At 63.5% G+C, this 19,566-nt stretch overlaps 1 protein-coding gene across 6 annotated transcripts; it reads left to right on the forward strand.

Annotated features, from left to right (window-relative positions):
* Nucleotides 1-403: 403 nt before the first annotated feature.
* Nucleotides 404-19,370, forward strand: LOXL3 (lysyl oxidase like 3). 6 transcript variants are annotated; one of them, XM_084516326.1, is made up of 16 exons: nt 404-727; nt 8,446-8,767; nt 9,294-9,457; nt 10,247-10,458; nt 10,933-10,986; nt 13,560-13,619; nt 13,871-14,090; nt 14,399-14,579; nt 14,811-14,965; nt 15,764-15,937; nt 16,459-16,621; nt 16,837-17,080; nt 17,528-17,643; nt 17,740-17,876; nt 18,378-18,489; nt 18,719-19,370. In XM_084516326.1, exons 1-16 carry the CDS (start codon nt 419-421, stop codon nt 18,790-18,792), a joined length of 2,697 nt encoding a protein of 898 aa, XP_084372452.1. In that variant the 5' UTR covers nt 404-418; the 3' UTR covers nt 18,793-19,370. The 6 variants fall into 6 exon arrangements, with proteins under 6 accessions (XP_084372452.1, XP_084372447.1, XP_084372448.1 ...); XM_084516321.1 differs by lacking the exon at nt 10,933-10,986; XM_084516322.1 differs by lacking the exons at nt 10,933-10,986; nt 15,764-15,937 and adding an exon at nt 16,084-16,239.
* Nucleotides 19,371-19,566: the final 196 nt, after the last annotated feature.

Below are 19,566 nucleotides of genomic sequence, written 5' to 3' on the forward strand. Positions count from 1 at the left end.
ACACTACGGGAATGAGCTCAGCCAGGCTTCCCGCAGCTCCAGGGCTCCCCTGTGGCAATGGCTCCTTGGTGTGCCTGGGGGTCCCTGCCAGGACACACAGGAGTGCCAAAGGGGGACGCCTGGCTGGCTGGCTTGCCTGGAAGGAGCTGGGAGGGAGGCATGAAGGGAGCAAACGGGTCACTGAGTACTTTTCCTCTGTGCTCGCCAAAGCTGGCTGCCCCTTGGTCATGGGGCGAGTAGGAGGCTGGGTGGCAGAGGGACCCGGGGGGTTCGGGCAGCCCCTGTCCTTCCCCGTGCCTCACCGGGATGCACTGCTCCATGCCCGGGAGCTGCTCTGCGGGGGTCTGCAGCCCGGTCCCCGTTCCCGGGTCCGCCGGGGGCTGTGCCGGGAGCGCGGTGCTCACGGGGCGGGGGCGCAATGCCGGGGACCCTGCAGGGAGAAGGCCGAGCTGGAGGCCCCGTGCCGGGGTCCGGTGCCGGCCCCGGAGCGGAGCCCCCCGGGGCAGCGGGGCCCCGCCGCGGCCGGATCCGTGCGGGGCGCCGGGCCGGGGCCGCTCCGCGCGGGCCGGGGCGGCGGGGCCGGCCCCGGACACTGGGGCGCTGCGCGGGGCGGGCCGGGGCGGAGAGGGGCGGCTCGGCTCGGCTCTGCTCGGCACGGCCCCGCCGGCACTCGGCTGGACGCTCTCGCCCGGCGCCGTCGCAGCCGCGCAGCCCGTGGGGACGAGAGGTACGGCCCGGGGCCCGGGGCGGGCAGCGCGGCTCGGGACCGGCCCGGAGCGGCGGGGCTGGGCGCGGGGGGCGGCGGGCGCGGCGCTGGGCGCGGGTGCCTGGGGCGCCCCGCGTGGCCCCGGGGCTCGCGGCGAGGGGCCGCGCGTGGGAGGCTTCGCGGCTCGCGCGGGGCTCCCGGCGCGGTGCGGGCGCCGGGCCGGGGTCGCGAGGCGCGCTGCAGAGCCGGGCGGGGGGCGGCCGGGCGGCTGCCGGCGCGGGGGATGAATGGGGGCTGCGTGGGGCCGTCCCGCGCGAGGGCTGCGTGACTGCGCGGGGCGCTCCAGCTCCGTCCCCGACCCCCGGTTCCCCGGCGCGGCTGCGCGGTGCCGGCGGGACGGGCTGCCCCAGCCGGCGGCCGCACGGGGGGTGCCCCGCGCCCGGTACAGAAAGCCTGCTTTGTGCGCGGTGCCGGCGGCGCCGTGGCTGGGGGAGCTGTGCCATGTTCGCCGTGCCGCGCGGCGGCGTTTGGCGGGGTGCAAAGGTTTGTGTCCGGCTGCGGCGTGCGTTCCCCACGCGCTTGCTGGGAAGGGGAAGGGGAAGGGGAAGGCGAAGGGGTGCCCGTCAGCCCCGGCAGGTTAGCGGGGTGCTGCCTCGGGGCTGCGCAGCCACGCGTAGCCCTGAACGTGCTGAGCAGCGCCTGCCTTCAGGAGGCTCGTTTGCTGAGCTGTGGTTTACAAAGGGCGGTGGAGACTCAGGATTTCCATGAAGATGGAATTTGCTTCTTCGCTGGAAGAGAGGAAGGATGAAGGGACGCAAGGCGTGAAGGCTGGAGGGCCTGGGCACGTCCTGCATCCTCCCAGCTGCTCTCCAGAGGAGTTGGCAGGCAGCAGGGCAGGTCTCCTTGCTCTCAGTAGCTCTGAGATGGCTGGTTCCCTGCCCTGCGGTGCCTGCCCCCCCCCCGGACCCGTGGTTTGCATCCTAGCCTGGCTGGGCTGTTGAGACTGTGGCCAACGGCTACAGCATCTGCACATTCCTTTGGGGTCTTCCCCTCCTGCCTGCCCCTCCAGAGCCCAGAGGAGCTGAGAGCAGAGTTGGCAACCATCTCCCTGCTGTGTCTCGGGGAAACCCAGTGATGTTAGGAACTGCAAAGAGCTGCACTGTGTGCTGCCCTGGCTTAAAGGCTGACAGCAGAACAGGGGACATCAGACAGTCCAAAGGGCTCAGGACTGCTTGAACCAGTGGGCTGGACCTGGTAAGTGCACTCAGGTACTCTGTCCCCGGCTGGCACTCAGGACAGCCCCAGTGTCGGGGCGTCTACAGCAGTGTCCCCATCACCGCCTGGGACAGGGACACGCAGTGGGACGGCGGGGACAGGCACGCAGCCTTCTTTCTGGTCAGCCAGAGACAGCGAGCCCCCAGCCAGCCCCACCAGGAGGTGGTGGTGTGGGGAGGTGTCACTGAGCCTGCCAGTGTGGTGGGGCTGCCGGGGTGACCCTGGGGTGTTCCTCGGTGCCACTGGGAGCAGTTCAGCTGGGAGCCCTGCAGTCCCTGGACTTCGCTGTACTTCTCCTGTGCCTCCTATCCTGCGGGGTCCCTGCTGGCAGGTCCAGCCGGTCCTGGCCCAGTGAGGCAGGGCTGTCACAACCCTCGGCTCCAGCACCCCTGGGCTGCTGGGAAGCAGGAGGACGAAGGAGGCCAGTCCAGGCAGCCAGGATTGCGAAAGGGCCGGTGCGGGAAGCCAGGCTCTGGCCTGTGTGTGCTGGGGCCCCAGGGAGATGGGGAAGGAACAGAGCCCAGTGCCTGAAACCATGGGACCTAACAGACCTTCTCCTGCCCCTGTGCTGGGGACATGACCCTTTGCTCTCAGGGATGTCCCGGCATGGGCCTTGTCAGAGTGTGATCCCATCACCTCTTGACCTTCCCAGTGATGGATAAACAGAGGGAGCTGCTTCCTCCTTCTGCTGGCAGGCTTCCCAGGTCATCGGTCATTTGCTCTGCTCTTCTCCAAGTCCTTCCAGTCTGTCAGTGCCTGCTTTGCTGCACCTCCCTGTGCATGCCTTAGGCCTCCTGTGCAGCACTGCTGAGAGAGACCACTCCTGTGGTGCCACCCCAGCCTGGCCCTTCCCTGCTGCTGCTGCCTGGGACCTTGTCCCCATGCCATGGAGGTGACCTGCGCTTGGCTGTTGGCATGCATGAGGACCCAACACACCGACCTGCTCTGTATCTGCTTCATCTGCTCCTTCCCAAGCCTGTTTACTATTCACTGAGGTTTTTCTGGGGCAGACCAGGGCCTGTCCCAGTGCCTGGTGGGTTCTGAATAGCACAGCCTCGGAGCCAACATCCCCATACTTGGGGTTCCCCCGCTGCCACTGCTCGCTTCTGCTGGTACAGCTGAGCCCCTGGAGGGCACAGCCCCCATGCTGGGGGAGCAGAGCCATGCTGAGGGCACTGGGGCTAGGGAGTGCAGCTCCTGTGGGGCACTGGAGCCCTTGTTTGCTGGGAAGGGCAGAGTGGTGGGGCTGGTTTGGAAGCAGGTCAAGCAGTGCCACAGTTCCTGCTGCCACATGGAGCTGCCCTCAGCACAGAGGGGACCCTGCAGCCGGGCTGGGGGTGTGGATCCTGTGGTCTCGGCTCTGTGGTGCACTCAGGTACCCACAACCAGCTCCATCCCTACTGTTTGCCAGGAAGGGGCTGGGGCCTCGCACATGCCTGGCTGGGACATTCCATGAGACAGCAATGCACCCTTGTGACCAAGAAGGCCGATGTTATCCTGGGGTGCACTACAGCGAGTGTTGCCAGCAGGTCAAGGGAGGAGATCCTGCACCTCTGTTCAGCCCTGGTGAGGCCACACCTGGAGGATAGTGTCCAGTTCTGGGCTCCCCAGTACAAGAGGGAGATGGAGCTACTGGAGCGAGTCCAGTGGAGGGCTACAAAGGTGATGAGAGGACTGGAGCATCTCTCATATGAAAAGAGGTTGAGAGAGCTGGGCCTGTTTAGCTTGGGGAAGAGGAGACCAAGAGAAGATCTTATCCATGTGTATAAATATCTTTTGGGAGGACAGGGCCAGTCAAGAGGCAACGGCACAAACTGAAACATGGGAAGTTCCAGCTTAATATGAAAAAACATTTCTTTATTGGGAGCGTGAAAGAGCACTGGCACAGGTTGCCCAGAGAGGCTGTGGAGTCTCCTTCTCTGGAGACATTCAAAACCCACCTGGATGTGATGCTGCGCAACGTGCTCTGAGTGATCCTGCTTGGCCGGGGGGTTGGACTAGGTGATCTCCAGAGGTCCCTTCCAACCTCAGCCATTCTGTTATTCTGCGTTTCCTGAGGTTTCCTGGGCAGTCACAAGGACCTGGACTGCTCTCCAGCATCTATGGCTGGTGCTTGCTGGGGGCCAGCCCATCCCCCCAGCTGGGTGTGTGTCCGAGCCCCATTCACCTGCCAGGGGAATGCAGGAGCGCCTTGCACAAAACCCCTGTCAGAGAGGGGACTTTGTGGCTGCAGACAGAAGCCAGCAGTGGGGTGCCTGGGGCCCTGGGGCAGGCGAGTCTGGGCAGGATTGTGCCCAGCTTCTGGGTAACAGTGGCAGCCAGGGCACCCATCCCTGTCCCAGGCAATTCTTGGCCCCTGACCCTCTCCACAGGTGTTGCCTGTCCATGCCCCCAGCTGCCTGCACATCTGTTCTCCAGTGGATGTGTGAGGTTCATGCTGATCTCTGGTCCTTAGGAGCAGAGCTAGCGTCCTCCCTGACACCCCTTGTACTGCTGCTCACATCAAGCATCCCCTGTGCTGGAGGGGTGGCAGCCCCCTTGCTCCCAGCAGGACCAAACAGCCTGTCCCCTCACGGCCTCCAGCAGCCGCACGGAGGCTGGACAAAGGGGTGCCCCTGCCTCTGGCCAGAGGGAGAAGTGAGGGCGATGCCCCCTCAGGACTCTCGCTCAGGTAGATCAGCCCTTCCAGGGTGCAGGCAACCCCCAGCTTGTCTGTGCCTGCCAAAGAGCCCCTAGCCCTGGCACAGACCTCATGCCCGCAGCAGATCCAGCCGGCAGGACTGTGGTCCCGTTGGACTGAGTCAGCGGTTGGCCCTCTGGTTGCAGTGATCCAGAGACAGGAGCTGCAGGGAAGGGCCCAGGCTTGAAATCAAGAGATGCTGAGTGCAGATCTGCCCCGTTGGAAGCCTGTGGGACTGTGCCGCAGCTGCCTGGGGCAGGGCGGGCAGGGGGCTCCCTGTTTCCACAGCAGCACTTGGGTCCGGGAGCAAAGCTTCCAGTGAGCAAGGAAATGGGGCAGTGTCACCATGCTGGAGGAGCAAATGCACTGCTGGCATTTAAGAAAGTGGAAAAAATGATCTGGACAACGCCAGCCCTGTTAGCCCAAGGTCTGTGACACCAATCCTCAGAGTGCATTGCGCGAGGGAGATGTTACAGGAATGGGAAAATGGCTTGTTTTTCCCGCAGGGAGTCCATGCTGCCAACCTAACCGCGCTCCTGGATGCACGTGGGAAGTGCTGCAGGCTTGTGCCGACCTCACCAAGGGCAGGGGGCAGACGGCAGGGGCTGAGGACAGGCTGAGCTGAGGCAGCGGGAGCAAGTAGGGAAGGGGACGCTGGAGCCTCTACAGAGGACAGCGGTGACCCAGGAGCAGTGCAGGCGGTGACAGCAGGACCCCTTCAGCGAGCTGTAGTTAATACAGAAAGGGGTGGTAGGATTTAAGCAGGTTCAGAAGCAACTGAAGGACTGTGAGGAAGACAAATCCACAGAGAGCTTTTGAATGCAAAGACAGGGGTGGCTGAGCTGTGGGCACCACAACAGGGAAGCAGCAGAGCATCCCCGCCCTGTCCCAAGGCACTCCTGCTGCTGGCCTTCTATGGCTACAGACAGACCGAGCACTTTCCTGGGTGCTGTGTTCTGGTCTCTGATCCTGCATGCTCTGTTCTTGCCCTTACATTTCCTTCTAGACAAGGGTATGGTCTATGTGATGCCATTTTGCCAGGCCACCCAGGTCTGTCCCCATCTACACACTCTGCCCATTTCAGTCTTTGCAGACTGTACCAGGAGAGGACTTTTTTTCTCCTTCAGACATGGTTTTGCTTTTGAGAAGCATGTGATCTTCACCAGAGAGCCCACTGAATGGTGACTTTCCAGTTGTAACCACATTTTAGTTACAGCAGGTGTCCAGTTTTAATCCACTTAGCAGAAGGTGCACTGATTTTGTTGAGTGCTAATCATTCATTAAAAGGTCATGCAAGATGAATCGAATGCCTTCCAGTCTCAGCCTGTTGTATCAACACAGTTACTTCAATTAACCAAACTTGTGATCTCATAAAAGGTCACACCAGCTTTGTGACATGGACTATTTCTGCAGAACTGTGGAGACTGGCATTAATTGTGCTGCTGCCCTTTAGTGTTGTATTGGCCCCATCGCAAAGCAGCCTGGAGCTTGCCTGCAGTCAGCACCAGCAAAGATTGCCTGCCTCGTTCAGTGCAAGTGCGGGGGAAGCTTTAGCTCCACGTGTGCTTGCAGATTCCACAGTCTCCCCAGGTGAGTTAAAATTAGCACTGAGAGGGCCCAGACTTGCTGGCAAGCACTTGTGTGTGACGTGTGGCGCAGCGTAGCCCTGCAGATTTACATTGCTTCAGTTGGGAAGGACAGGACGTCCCCTCTGACTGATGCACAGAATAAGAAGCGTTTTATTACTGCTGTGAGATGTTAAACTGATCCCCTCACTGCTTTCTAGACAGAGAAGAAACACGACTGGAGCACTCCTGCCCTGCCTGCCCCCGCTGGCAGAGCTGGGATGGCCCTTTGTGCCTGCCCTCCCCTTTCTCCTGCCTAACAGGCTGATTAAAAGGTTCAGCAAAGCATTTTCCTGCTGCCTGCCCACAAATATGCTTCCTGCTGGGCTTCACTTTGTTCTTGCAATGCCAAAGCAGGCAGCTGAGGCACGGGTAGCCCAGAGCCAGCCACTGCAAACCCAAGGGCTCATGGGGCGCATTCCTGACCCCCAGTGCCTGGTACTGTCCCCATCAGTGCTGCTGTGTCCCCCATGTCCCAAGATGTGACAGAGGAAAGAGCAGGGCCAGAGTTGATGCGATTGCCCCACAGGGGTCGGCGTCTTCCTGCTGCAACGTCTGCGCTGGCCGTGGAGCAGTGCTGTTGGTCCCCTTGCCATCGCCCTCCCTCCTCGCATGTCCCTGCAGGCACTGGGACTCGCTGGCACCGTGCTGGTGTCCCAGCCCGAAGGGGCAGGAGGCAGCAGGTGTCCAGGGCAATGGGCACAGGGAAGGGTTTGTCTGCCTGTCCCTGCTTCGTGTTCAGGAGTCACTGGAGGCTGGAGTGGTGACCTGGAAAAGAGAGGCATGACAGAGCAGGAGCAGGGCTGATTCCCATAGAAAACCTATCCCATGGGTGGACACGGGGCTGTGGGTCCGTCCCTGAGCCTAGGCTCCGTGCTGGTGGCAAGGCGCAGGGCGATTGTCCCAGTGCAGCACAGGGATGTATCTCGCCCCAAGAAAGGGGCTCTGACAGCTCTGTGGCCCCATCAAACCAGCACGCTGGAGCTGCGAGGGAGCAGGGGATGGGGCGCACAGGGCGGGGGCTGGCAGAGGAAGTGTGCCGGCACCATGGGGCTTGTCTGCGAGAGGCACAGGCCCGAGCAGGAGCATGTGCAGGGCTTGCATTTGCTTTCCCTTCTGCATAGCCCTGTAGCTCGACATCAGCCTGAAATCACCCCAGCCTTTAGGTGACTGTGCTGGACCTTATTTTTTTAGTTATCTAATGACAACCTGTGTGAGTGAGGCATGTGGGATGTGCTCCTGGTGGGTTTGGGTGCTGGGCCTGTCCCAGGAGGGGCTCCCAGGTGGAGGGGGCACTGTGCAACGGGCCGGCTGGGGGCAAGGTGTGGGGCTGCAGCCCTGTGGCAGGAGGCTCGCCGTGCCTTGGTGCTGTGCAGCTCGCTGTGCCTTGGTGCTGTGCCGCCAAACACGCCGCCAGCCCAGCCTGGAGCAGTGCTGGTGCTGCCTGCACAGGTATGCTGGTCCCAGGCTGCGTGGCGCTGAGGGGGTTAAGGTGGTCCCTGGCGGCAGACTTGGGAATAGGGTGAAGGAGGTTTACAGAGAAACGTTTTCACCATTGTTTGTCAACGAGGCTGGTGCAGGAATACCGCATCTCCCACAGGTATTCTCAGGGAACCACAAATGTTACTGAAGGGCTGGAGAAAATGCCTCACAGGGAGAGATGTAAACGGCTCTGGTTGCGTCGCTCCTGACAGTGGGCAGGAGCGTGGCTTGGCAGCCCCTTGGTCAGCAGCTCTGGCCCCGGCTGCTGTGCGGCCGGTGGCGCACCGAGGTCCACCGCCAGCCCAGCCAGGCTCCCCCCCATTCCCTGGCCCTGTCCCAGCACCTCTGCTCCAGCAGCCGGTGCCCCTCCTTTCTGGAGGTGATGCACATCTGCTTGGCACATCTGCTGTCGTTCTCAGCGCGGGAAATGTGAGCCAGCAGCACAGCGGGGCGAGGGGCCGGGGATGGCGGGCAGCGGGGCTGGGGGGCAGCGGGGCTGGGGGGGCAGGCGGGCGGTGGCCAGGGGCTGTCCCCGGCTGGGGACGGGACACACGGGCGTGCTGGCACCCGGCAGAGCTGTGCAGGAGTGGGGGGCTTCACCTCACAGCACCGGGCCGAGCTGGCATTGCGGCACGATGCAGTTCTCCTGCTTGCCCTGACGCTGTCTCCCCACACAGGGCCACGCCGCCATGGGACACCACAGCACGTGGATGTGGCAGGAGCTGCTGGTGCTGCTGGGGGGGCTGTGGCTGTGGGGGGCCAGCGCCCAGCCCACCCCTCCGGGCCCCACGCGCAGCCCCACGCCCCAGCTGAAGTTTCGGCTGGCTGGCTACCCACGCAAGCACAACGAGGGCCGCATCGAGGTCTTCTACAACGATGAATGGGGCACCATCTGCGATGACGACTTCACACTGGCCAACGCTCACGTGCTGTGCCGGCACCTCGGCTTTGTGGCTGCCACTGGCTGGGCCCACAGCGCCAAGTACGGCAAAGGCGTTGGTAAGAGGCGCAGCCGTGTGCTGCACGAGGCTGGTGTGGGGGACAGCAGGACCCCATGTCTGCAGAGTGCCTGGCAGCGTGGATGTGCGTGTGTGTGTGCGCCTGCGTGTGCGTGCATGTGCAAAGCAGACTTGGAAACTCCACGTGTGTGTGTGTGCATGTGTGCATGTGTGTCCCCAGCACTTAGGGAGGATGCACACACTATGACAGTGGGCTGTGCATGCCCTGGGTGGTGCAGGTGGCTGCAGCGCTGTGCTGCTTAGGACATGTGCAGAGGGGCAGCAGGCTGCGTGCAGGCGAGATGCCATACAGGCCCCAGGTGCTGTGGAGACTCCCTACCAGCTGCTCCCACACTCAGGCTTTCCCTCGTTGCATGTCTGGCCCCAGCTTTGTGCCAAGGGAGGGCTGCCCCAGCCTCATCTCCATGTGCCTGCTACATGTCTGTGTGGCCTTGGCACCTTCCCTGCTCCTGGGGGCTGCTGTGTGGGCTTGGTTCCCTCTCACCTCTGGCCCTGGCATGTGGCAGGGCGGATCTGGCTGGATAACGTGAATTGTGTGGGAGGTGAGAAGAGCATTGGGGACTGCAAACACCGTGGCTGGGGGAACAGTGACTGCAGCCACGAGGAAGATGCAGGAGTCATCTGCAAGGACGAGCGCATCCCAGGCTTCAAGGACTCCAACGTCATTGAGGTGAGGGTGCTGTGTCTCAGGCAGCCCTGCCTGGCTTTTGACCTCCCTGCCTGGCTGGGGGCAGCTTTCTCACTGCAGCCCGGCAGGCGCCCGCGTGCAGGACCCGCGGTGCCCTCTGTCTGTGCCTGCCAGTGGGGAGGAGGGGCTGCGATGTGCAGCCCTGCAGCAGGCAAATCCTGCCCCACGTGGAGTGCAGTACTGCCACGGCATCCCCTGGGCATCCCCTGGGCATCCTGAGCTGCTCCTTCCCTTGTGGCTGTCCTGTGCCCCTGCAGACTGTATTCCCCTGTCTCCTGTCTGCCAGGGGCCCTGGTCCCAGACCTGCTCCTGCACGCTGCACTCAGCTGGCATGTGTGGCCGCTCCCCTCTATCTCTCTTCCAGGCTGTTTCTCAGACCACACCTGGGGTGTGGGGACATGGCGCAGCTCTGGGCATGCGCTAGCTGGGGTCCCACCAAGAGAGGGGTGCTGGAGCCATGTCCTGCAGGCTGTGTCCAGCATCCAGTACCCTTTGCTGCCGTCCTGCCCTGGGAGGGTGCCTGGGCTGGGGTCTGGATACAAGGTTCTGAGGTGAAGGGATGGCAGCACTGGCTCTCCTGGCTGCAGTCCTGGAAATAGACCTGAGGGACCAGGGACAGGGATAGGTACTTGGCTATCCTGGGCCATTGGAGATGGGACCGTCCTGTCCCTGTTCCCTGCATGGGTCTGGGGACCCCCCCTCCTGCAGGGCATCCTTGGGCTGGCAGGGAGCGGGGTGCCAAGCAAGCCTGGGGTGACCCCTGCCCTGCAGACAGAGCAGAGCCACGTGGAGGAGGTTCGCCTGCGGCCGGTGGTGTCAGGGGCCCGGCGGCGGCTGCCAGTGACAGAGGGTGTCGTGGAGGTGCGCTACAAGGATGGCTGGGCACAGATCTGCGACGAGGGCTGGGACACCAAGAACAGCCGTGTCATCTGTGGCATGATGGGCTTCCCTGCAGAGAAGAAGGTGAACAGGAACTTCTACAAGTGAGTGGGGCTGGCAAGGAGTCCCGTGTGGCTGGGGTGTTGGAGCAGCACTGGGGTATGCCAGGGGCAGTGCTGGGGGGACAGTTGGGAGCTTGCTGTTGGGCATTGAGGCTCCCCAGCATCCCTCCCGTCCCTGCAGTTCACCCAGCCCTAGCTCCATGGGCCATTTGGGCACTAGCTAACCAAGCTAGGGGTCCGTGGCACGGCTTGGGGCCACCATTCTCCCCATGCACCACTGCAGAGCCTGACCAAGAGGGCAAGTTTTGCTCCCTGGCAGTGGTGCACCTCCACATTTCCCTCTCATAGGGAGTGCGGGGGTCCCTGTGCCCAGGGTGGTTTGTCGTGAGCCAGGCAGGGATGCTGCCACAGCACTGTGACTCAAGGGAGGGGTCCGGGTGTGGGTGTGTTGCCCGCGGTGCGGTTCCCAGCACTGTGCGCACCCCTCACCGCACAGCCAGGGTGTTGCTCCTGCAGGCGGTTGAAGCGCGCAGCCAGGACGAAGGGACGGAGCCCAAGGCTGGGCAGCAGGTAAGGGGCTGGGGCGCCCCGTCTGCTGAGCCCTGGGCAGCGCCGGGCTGTCCTGTCCCGCCAGTCTCTGCAGTCCGAGCGGATCCTGGCATGAGCGGATCTGGACAGAGCAGCCTGTGGTGTGCTGGGCAGGAAGAGCCCACTCCAGTGGGACCTTTCTGGGTGCACTGGGGTCCCCTGTCCCCCATGAGAGATGCTCTTTCTCCTAGGCTGCTGGTGCCCCAGGCCAAGCAGCCTTGTCCCGCACAGTGGGCAGGGTCTGTGTCTGCAGAGCAGACCCGTTGTGGGCAGGGTCCTGGTGGAAGTCATGGGGAGGGCTGTGGTGCCTGTGCTGCAGCCCTGCGGGGACAGGGAAGCCTCGGAAAGGAGCTCTCTCTCCTGGTGGATAGGGAGAGTGGACTGCAGGAATGGGCTACTTTCTGCAGAAAGTGGCAGTGGGGAAGCTGGAAAGGCTGCGCACTTCCCTATTCCCCATGGGGTGGGATGGCGCGGGCATTAAAGTGCTTGCTCAGCAGTGCTGGTGGTGCTGGGCACCAGGGCAGTGGGCATGGTGGTGCTGGTGGTGCTGTGCACTGGGCTGATGGTCGTGGTTTGGTAGGTCTTGTCCCAGGTGCTGCACCTGCCCGGGATCTCTTGCACCGTCTGCCCACTCGCTCTTGCTGCCATTCTGCCTGACCCCAGGGACAGTCTGGCCGCCCTTTCCCTCTGGCCCTGCACTGCTGCTGACGGATTTGGCAGTGGGTGCAGAGACCCAGGCTACTTCCAAAGCCATCCAAAGCCCATGCTCCTTGGGCTGTTGCATGGTACCTCTCGCTTGAGCCCATCATGTGGAGAAGCTGCTCTGCCCCTGCCCTGCTTCAGCTCGGTCCCACCATCCCCGTGGTGCTGAAGGTGCCCCATGTGCTCTTGGCCCATCCCAAGTCCTTCACTGTGACCTCCTAGCACTGTGTCATCGATGGGCACTGTCCCCAGCTCCTGTAGCTCTGCCTGTGCTGGTGGTGGGAATCCAGATGGGGTCAGCCTGTGGGGGTCTCCTCAAAGCCCCACTCACACATCCCTCTTGCTGCAACTTTCTGGTGCTGCTTTGTCTGGTTGGTGCCCTCTACCTCTTTCCCACTGAGCGGGCATTATCCACGTGGCACTGGGCAAAATGCTGCGCCACGTCTGTAAGCAGCGATCCGCTCCCTTTCCTCTGCCTGCCACAGGAGCCAAGCTCTGGTTTGCCTGGGCTGAGCTGTTCAGGCTGCACGTCTGCAGCCCGCACGGAGTGATGGTAATGGGTAATCCCGGCTGGAAGGGACCTCGGGGTTCTGGTCCAACATCTCCTGCAGCGCTGTGGGCTGGCTCAGGGCTTCATCCAGCTGGCTTTTGAAAGACAAGGACAGAGATCCCACAGCCTTGTAGACTCTGCTCTGATGCTGAGTGACTCTCATGGGGAAAGTTTTCCTTACATCTAGTGTGACCCTCTTCTTGCAAATTTTGCTTGCTTTCACTTGTGCACCTGTCATTAGCAGCCGTGAAGAGCCTGGCTCCGGCTTCCTGACAGCCCTTTGTGGGTGCAGGTTGGGGGCTGCCTGAGCCCCTGGAGCCAAATCATCACCAGGCTGCAGCAGCCCGGCTTCCCATTTCTCTGCCAGTCCCTGGCTGTCCCGGTGCTGTCTGCAGGGCTCGCTCCACTTTGCTGATATCTTTCTTGTATCAGGAGACCCAGCATTGGGCACAGGATCTACCTGTGGTCTCAGGAGTGCTGATGGGTGCTGATGTCCTCTGAACATTTGTGTGAACCCTCGTCCTGACTGTCGTGCGCTGTGTCACGGGGCTCACTGGGCTGCGTGGGCTGACACTGATGTGCTGTAGGCTGGCAGGACAGCTGCCAGGCTTGGTTTTGCCTTATCCCTAGTTTCTGGGGAGCTTGCAGTCCCCTGCCCTGTTTTGTCACTCTTTTCTCCTGGTCCCTGGGGATTTGGCTGTGCTCAGTGTCTTCCTCCCCACCAAGCAAAACAAACCATTTTTGGTGTGTGTGTGGGGACACACAACACACCAGCATTCTACGGTTTTCTCTGTGCTGCTCAGTGTGAACCCAGGGTACTCCCCGCGCTGAAGTTGGGTGCGGTGAGCTCGCAGAGTGTCTCACCATCCCCATGGCTTCGGGGAGAGCACTGTCCACATGCACCGCTAGCTTGGCGCCGTGCTTGCTAGGTCTCCTGCTCCCCTTGGAGCAAAGCACAGTGACGTTGTCTGGTGTCTGGATGAGGACAGGGGCATACCTCACTTGCACCTGACAGATCAAATCATTGCCACTGGTGTTTGATCTTCTGCTGTGTGTCAAAGCAGCACGGGATGTTGCTGCATCTGTCACAGTTTCCTGGCGGGATGTGGGCAGGAAACTGCATCATTGCTGTGGAGGGCAGTTGTGTCATATTGCTGGCAGCAGATGATGCCATTGCACCCACGCATGACACGAAGTGGATGTGCATGAGGATCGCCAGGGGCACGCATGCCAAGCTCAGTCTCCAGGGAGAGGTGACAGCCTGGGGCCCCGGGCTCCTTGATGGTTGTTTTCTGTTTTCCAGGCTGGCCTCCAAATCTCAGCCTAAACAAAAGCGCAGGGAGGACGTAGGGTCCAGGAAGAGGTAAATGGCTCCAGTGGGCAGCCCGAGTGCCTGGAGCCCTGCTCAGCGCTGCTGGAGCCACGCGTGTCCCTGTGCTGCTGGGACAGGGGCAGGGCTGGCAACTGGTGGGCACCCCCGGGGCACAGCGCATCCCGCTGGGGATGGAGCCAGGGGATGGAGTGAGGGGCAGGGACGGTGCAGCTGCAGGGGGGGCAACCACTGACACCTCTGCTCCCGGTGGCTGTGCTGCAGGCTGTGCTCTCTCCTTGCAGGCTGTTCGCGGAGCGGCAGCAGCTCAACTACCGCCTGCACTCCGTGTCCTGCACGGGGACAGAGGTGCACCTCTCCATGTGCACCTTCCAGTTCTACCAGGGCAACACCTCCACAGCCTGCGGGGCCGGCATGCCCGCTGTTGTCAGCTGCCTGCCTGGGCCCCTCTTCACCTCTGGCAGCACCCACAAGAAGAAGCAGCGCCAGCAGCAGCAGGGCCAGGTGAGCCCTGCAGGGTGGCTGTGCGGTGCTGTGGTGGCCCACAATGGCCACTGCCCTGTTGCAGGGCTCTGAGCCCAAGGCTGGGCCAAGAGCAGGCGTGCGGTGTCCCTGGGGCAGGAGGTGGGGACAGTGTTCTGTCCCTGCACGTCACAGCCACCTCTGTGCTGCACTGTGCTGTGCCGTGGCACACCGCTGTGCCATGCCACACTGTGCTGTGCCACATTGTGCCGCACCGTGCCTGCCATGCTGTGCCACACCGTGCCGCCCCATGCTGTCCCCTGCCATGCCCTGACCCCACTGCCCCGCAGCTGCGGATCCGGCTGAAGGGAGGTGCGAAGGCCGGGGAGGGCCGCGTCGAGGTGCTCAAGAGCAACGAGTGGGGCACAGTCTGCGATGACCGCTGGAACCTGCTGTCAGCCAGCGTGGTGTGCCGTGAGCTGGGTTTCGGCAGCGCCAAGGAAGCCCTCACTGGGGCACGCATGGGCCAAGGTGAGGGTTCTGGGCCAGGCATCGCTTTCAGATGGCCACGCTGGGCGAGCCACAGCCAGGCCTGTCGCTGCAGCTGCGGGCAGCACGTGGTGCAGGGCTTGCCCGGAGCATCCTGGGGGACTGCAGCCGCTCGGTCCTTTGGGGAGGGCAGGGCTGTGCCGGAAGGGGAGCAAGGGCAGCTGCGGTGAGGGATGGTGCGGCTGGGCGCTGAGCCCCACAGCTTCTCTGCAGGGACAGGGCCTATCCACCTGAACGAGGTGCAGTGCCTGGGCACCGAGAAGTCCCTCTGGAGCTGCCCCTTCAAGAACATCACGCAGGAGGACTGCAAGCACACAGAGGATGCAGCCGTCCGCTGCAACATCCCCTACATGGGCTACGAGAACTTGGTGCGTGTTGTGGTGGGGGCTGCACATCCGTGGGGTTCCTGGCATCGGGGCCACGGAGTGGGGGGCTGAGGGACCACGGCCGTGCCTGTGTCACCTGCTGAGCCCGGGGAGCCCATGGGACCTGACATGGGATGTCCCCTCGTCTGTCCTGTACTGCACCCCATTGTTGTTTCCTCCCGATCTGGGGAAAGGGCTGCCCAGGAGGGGTTGGGGATTTCTGGGGACTGGAGTCCCAAACTGCCCCTGTGGGTAGGGTGGTGGAAGGGAGGCCCTGGGGGCTCTGAGAGCTCTGTGGTGCCCCCTGCTCAGTGGTGTGGCCAGCTGCTCCCTGCTGAAGCACCTGAAAAAAAATCGCTGTGGGCCAAGCAAGAGAGATTTTTTTTTAAACTGATGATGAAATGAGCAAATGGAGCAGCACCTTCCTTTGACCTAGCATCTCATTTCATCCACTTTGGGCTTTTTAACCTTTTTAACACTCTCACGCTTGTCATTTCTGAAATGAGAACACATTTTGAAATGAATTGTTTTCCCTGCTTTGATACACACTTCCTAAACCCACAAAGTTTTGGCCCCAAAAGTGCCATTTTTGGTGAGCTCCCAGCTCACCAAAACTTGTGCCTGGCTCTGCTCAGCTCCTGTCTGCTTCCTCCTTCATGCCGTGCCGCCCTGGCCCCGGGGTCCGTCCAGGTGCTGCCGCGTGGCCCCGGCGGCCTGGGCAGGATGCGCTGTGGGACACGGCCCCAGCAGCAGGAGCATCGCTCATGCTGCCGATGACGCTGCCACTGCCTTTCTCTGCAGATTCGGCTGAGCGGGGGTCGGAGCCGCTTCGAGGGGCGGGTCGAGGTGGCGGTGGGGGCTGGCGACGGGGACGAGCTCCGCTGGGGTCTGGTCTGCGGCGAAGGCTGGGGTACGCTGGAGGCGATGGTGGTCTGTCGCCAGCTGGGTCTGGGATTCGCTAACCACGGCTTACAAGTAGGTGCTAGCGCCAGCTTGGCCAGGGCAGCGAGCCGCCACCACCACTGCTCCGCGGGGACGGGGATGGGGACACGGGGACAGGGACGTGGCGGGGGGCGGTGCAGTGCGGGGTGCACGCTCACGGCCCCAGGACTTCCCCACAGATCCGCCTAGCCGGCGGGAGGACGGCGTTCGAGGGCCGCGTGGAGGTGAAGCGCGGCAGTAAGTGGGGCACGGTGTGCAGCGATGGCTGGACCACCAAAGAGGCCATGGTGGCCTGCCGCCAGCTTGGCCTGGGCTACTCCCTGCACGCGGTGACGGTAGGTGCCGGCGGGGAGGCGCCTGGTGATGCCCTGGCAAGCACAGACACCGGCGCTTCCCTGATGGCCCCGGGGCTGAGAGGGTTGATGGGACGTGGCCCCTCTGTGCCATAGGACCTGTGGGGGCAGCTTGAGTGGGTGGGCAGGGTACACTGAGGCAGAGTGCGTCTGAGCCGGGTCACCCACAGCATTTGGCCCAGCCTGTCTCACCCACCCCAGGAGACGTGGTACTGGGATGCCAGCAACGTGACGGAGATGGTGCTGAGCGGTGTGAAGTGCGCTGGCCACGAGATGTCCCTGAGCCACTGCCAGCACCACGGCAGCAGCCTGAGCTGCAGGAACACGGGCACGCGCTTCGCTGCAGGCGTCATCTGCTCTGAGAGTGAGCGCTGATGGGGACTGCGGGCACGGGGCCGTGGGGTCAGGGGCTGCAGAGGCAGAAGCTGTGGGCAAGGGGCTCTGCAGGTGTTGGGTGCTGTGAGGTCCACCTGTGCCGGCTGATGGGGGGGGGGGTATGTGTTCACCTGGCTGGCTCAGCCCTGCTTGCGCTGCGCAGCAGTGTGTCCAGCCATCCCTGAGCCACCGCCTGCTCCCCAGCCGCCTCTGATCTGCTGCTGCATGCGCCGCTGGTGCAGGAGACGGCGTACATCGAGGACCGGCCGCTGCACATGCTGTACTGTGCCGCCGAGGAGAACTGCCTCTCCAGTTCGGCCCGCCTGGCCAACTGGCCCTACGGGCACCGCCGCCTGCTCCGCTTCTCCTCCCAGATCCACAACAACGGCCGGGCCGATTTCCGCCCCAAGGCTGGCCGCCACTCCTGGGTCTGGCACGAGTGCCACCGGTGCGTGCAGGGAACAGCCGGGGCTGGGGCTGCGGGCAGCAGGAGGGCGGTGGTGCTGCTGGTGGGCAGGGGGAGGGTGGTGCCAGGACCCGTGTCATTTTCCCCAGTTTTGGCTCAGGGCTGACCCTGAACAGTGGTGTTGGGGCTGGGGCTATTGGGAGCAAGGACGGGGCTGCAGGCTGTGCAGGGGCTGAGCCTCCCCTTGCCGGGGCCACCTGGCTGGGGCCAGCCGTGTCCCATCCCAGGGCAAGGCTGAGCTCTGCCCTAGTGTTGCGGTGTTGTGGCCTCAGAGCAGGGGCTGTGGGGACCTTCCCAAGCACTGAGGGGACGGGCAGGTGTGGGACCTGTCTCCTGCTTGCTCTGTGGGTTTCCTCGGCTGCTGCTTCCACCTCTGGCCCTCCCTGAGGGTTGCAGTGGTGCAGAAGGGCGTTGCGGGCTCTCTCACAGGCACTACCACAGCATGGACATTTTCACCCACTACGACATCCTGACTCCCAATGGCACCAAGGTGGCAGAGGGCCACAAGGCCAGCTTCTGCCTTGAGGACACAGAATGTGAAGAAGGTGGGAACCGCAAGGCTGTGGGGCACTGTCCCTGCCGTGTCCCCCCTGTGCAGGGGGCTGCAGCAGGGATGAGCCGTGCTCTCTTCTTGCCTGCAGATGTGGCCAAGCGGTACGAGTGTGCCAACTTCGGGGAGCAGGGCATCACGGTGGGCTGCTGGGACCTGTACCGGCACGACATCGACTGCCAGTGGATCGACATCACTGACGTCAAGCCCGGCAACTACATCCTGCAGGTGCTGCAGCTGTGCCCCCTGCCCCTCTCACACCCCCTGAGCAGTACTGCCTGGGACATGCTGGAGAGCCCACCCAGCGCGGGCTGTGCCATGGGGCTAGGAGGGCTCTGGAGCTTGCCTCTGCCCCGTGGTCCTCAGCACGCTGCTGGCCCTTCTGCGGACAGGGTGCCTGGCCCCAGGAGCCACGGCACGGAGGGACTGTGCCTATCCCAGGGCCTGGAGTTGTGCAGGGCTCGCGTGGAACCCGCTCAGGCTTGCTGCGGCCTGAAAGCCATTTCCTGCCCCAAGAAATGTTGCTCTTGGGCACATGGGGCACAGTGACAGGGCCACCAGCTCCTCAGAGCCCTCCAGCACATCCCACTGCGGCCAGGGAGACAGGGCCGTGCTGGGGCCGTACCCCGGGCAGCTGCTACGCTGGGCTGGGAGGGCCGAGCTGACATGGTGAGGGGCTGCAGGGCCTGGGGCAGGGGCCCGCAGCGCCTCACTGTCAGCGCCCCACAGGTCGTCATTAACCCCAACTTCGAGGTGGCAGAGAGCGACTTCACCAACAACGCCATGAAGTGCAACTGCAAGTACGACGGGCACCGTATCTGGGTGCACAGCTGCCACATCGGTAACGGCCCAGGGACGCAGCACGGGCTGAGGCGAGGGCACGGTGGGGCTGGGGGTGTCCTGAGGGGGACCGAGACAGAGGCAGCAGGGGCTGGGGGCAGGCTGGGGGCAGGCTGGGGGCACGGGCAGGCATCGGGGACAGGGGCTGGGGTGCCGGGGGTGGCTGGGGAAGGGCGGAGGCGCTGGCGGGACAGCACTGGAGCTGACAGCTCTTGTCCTCTGCCGCCCAGGCGACGCGCTCAGCGAGGAGGCCAGCAAGCGGTTTGAGCAGTACCCGGGCCAGCTGAACAACCAGATCTCGTAGGGCCCAGACACAGGAGCCCCGGGGAGATGGGCATCTCCCTCCTCCGCCCCACACGTGCAGGAGGAAGCTGGTGGGGGGCTCACCCCCAACACCTCCGAGCCCTGCACTGCTCTGGGGGCTGCCCAGGACTCACCACCGGGGAGCCAGGGCTGGAGGCACCGGCGGCCCGGGGCACTGCCCCAAACACTGGCCGGACGCTGCGCCCCCTTCCTGGGCTGCGGCACCAGGGCACGGTCCAGGGAGGCCCCGCGCCTCCTCCTGCTGCACCGTGCTCCCCCCGCTCCCCGTCCCCACCACCCCACTGCATCCCCTCCTGCTCCCCCAGCCCAGTTCCTGTCGCCCTGAGCTGCCTTCTCTTGGGCTCTGCCCTCTGCTGGCACCAGGACCCTCTGCCCACCTGGGGACCCCCCTGCTCAGGGCCAGCCTCTGTCATGCCCCAGGAGCCCCTTGTTCCCCAGGACGCTGTGGCCGCCCTGCACCGGCAGTGCTGCCTCTGGCTGCCCAGCAGCAGCTCCCACACTCATTCCCTAGTTGTAATTTTATTTTCTTGATAAAGTTGTCTGGTTCTATTTCCTCAAGGGGTGCTGGGTCCTCTCTGGGGTGGAAAGAAGAGCCTGGTAACTCGGGGGTAAAGCACGGCCAGGCTGTCCGGCACGGTGTGTGGGAGCTGCCCCCGCACAGGGGGGAGGAAGGGGCTGCCGGAGGCTGCAGCAGCGGCACTGGCCCCACGCAGCCCCACGGAGCTGCTGGAGGCCCACAGCAGCAGGAGCAGAT

This window comes from Aythya ferina, assembly GCF_964211825.1.
Source record: "Aythya ferina genome assembly, chromosome: 4".
NCBI classification, from domain to species: domain Eukaryota; kingdom Metazoa; phylum Chordata; class Aves; order Anseriformes; family Anatidae; genus Aythya; species Aythya ferina.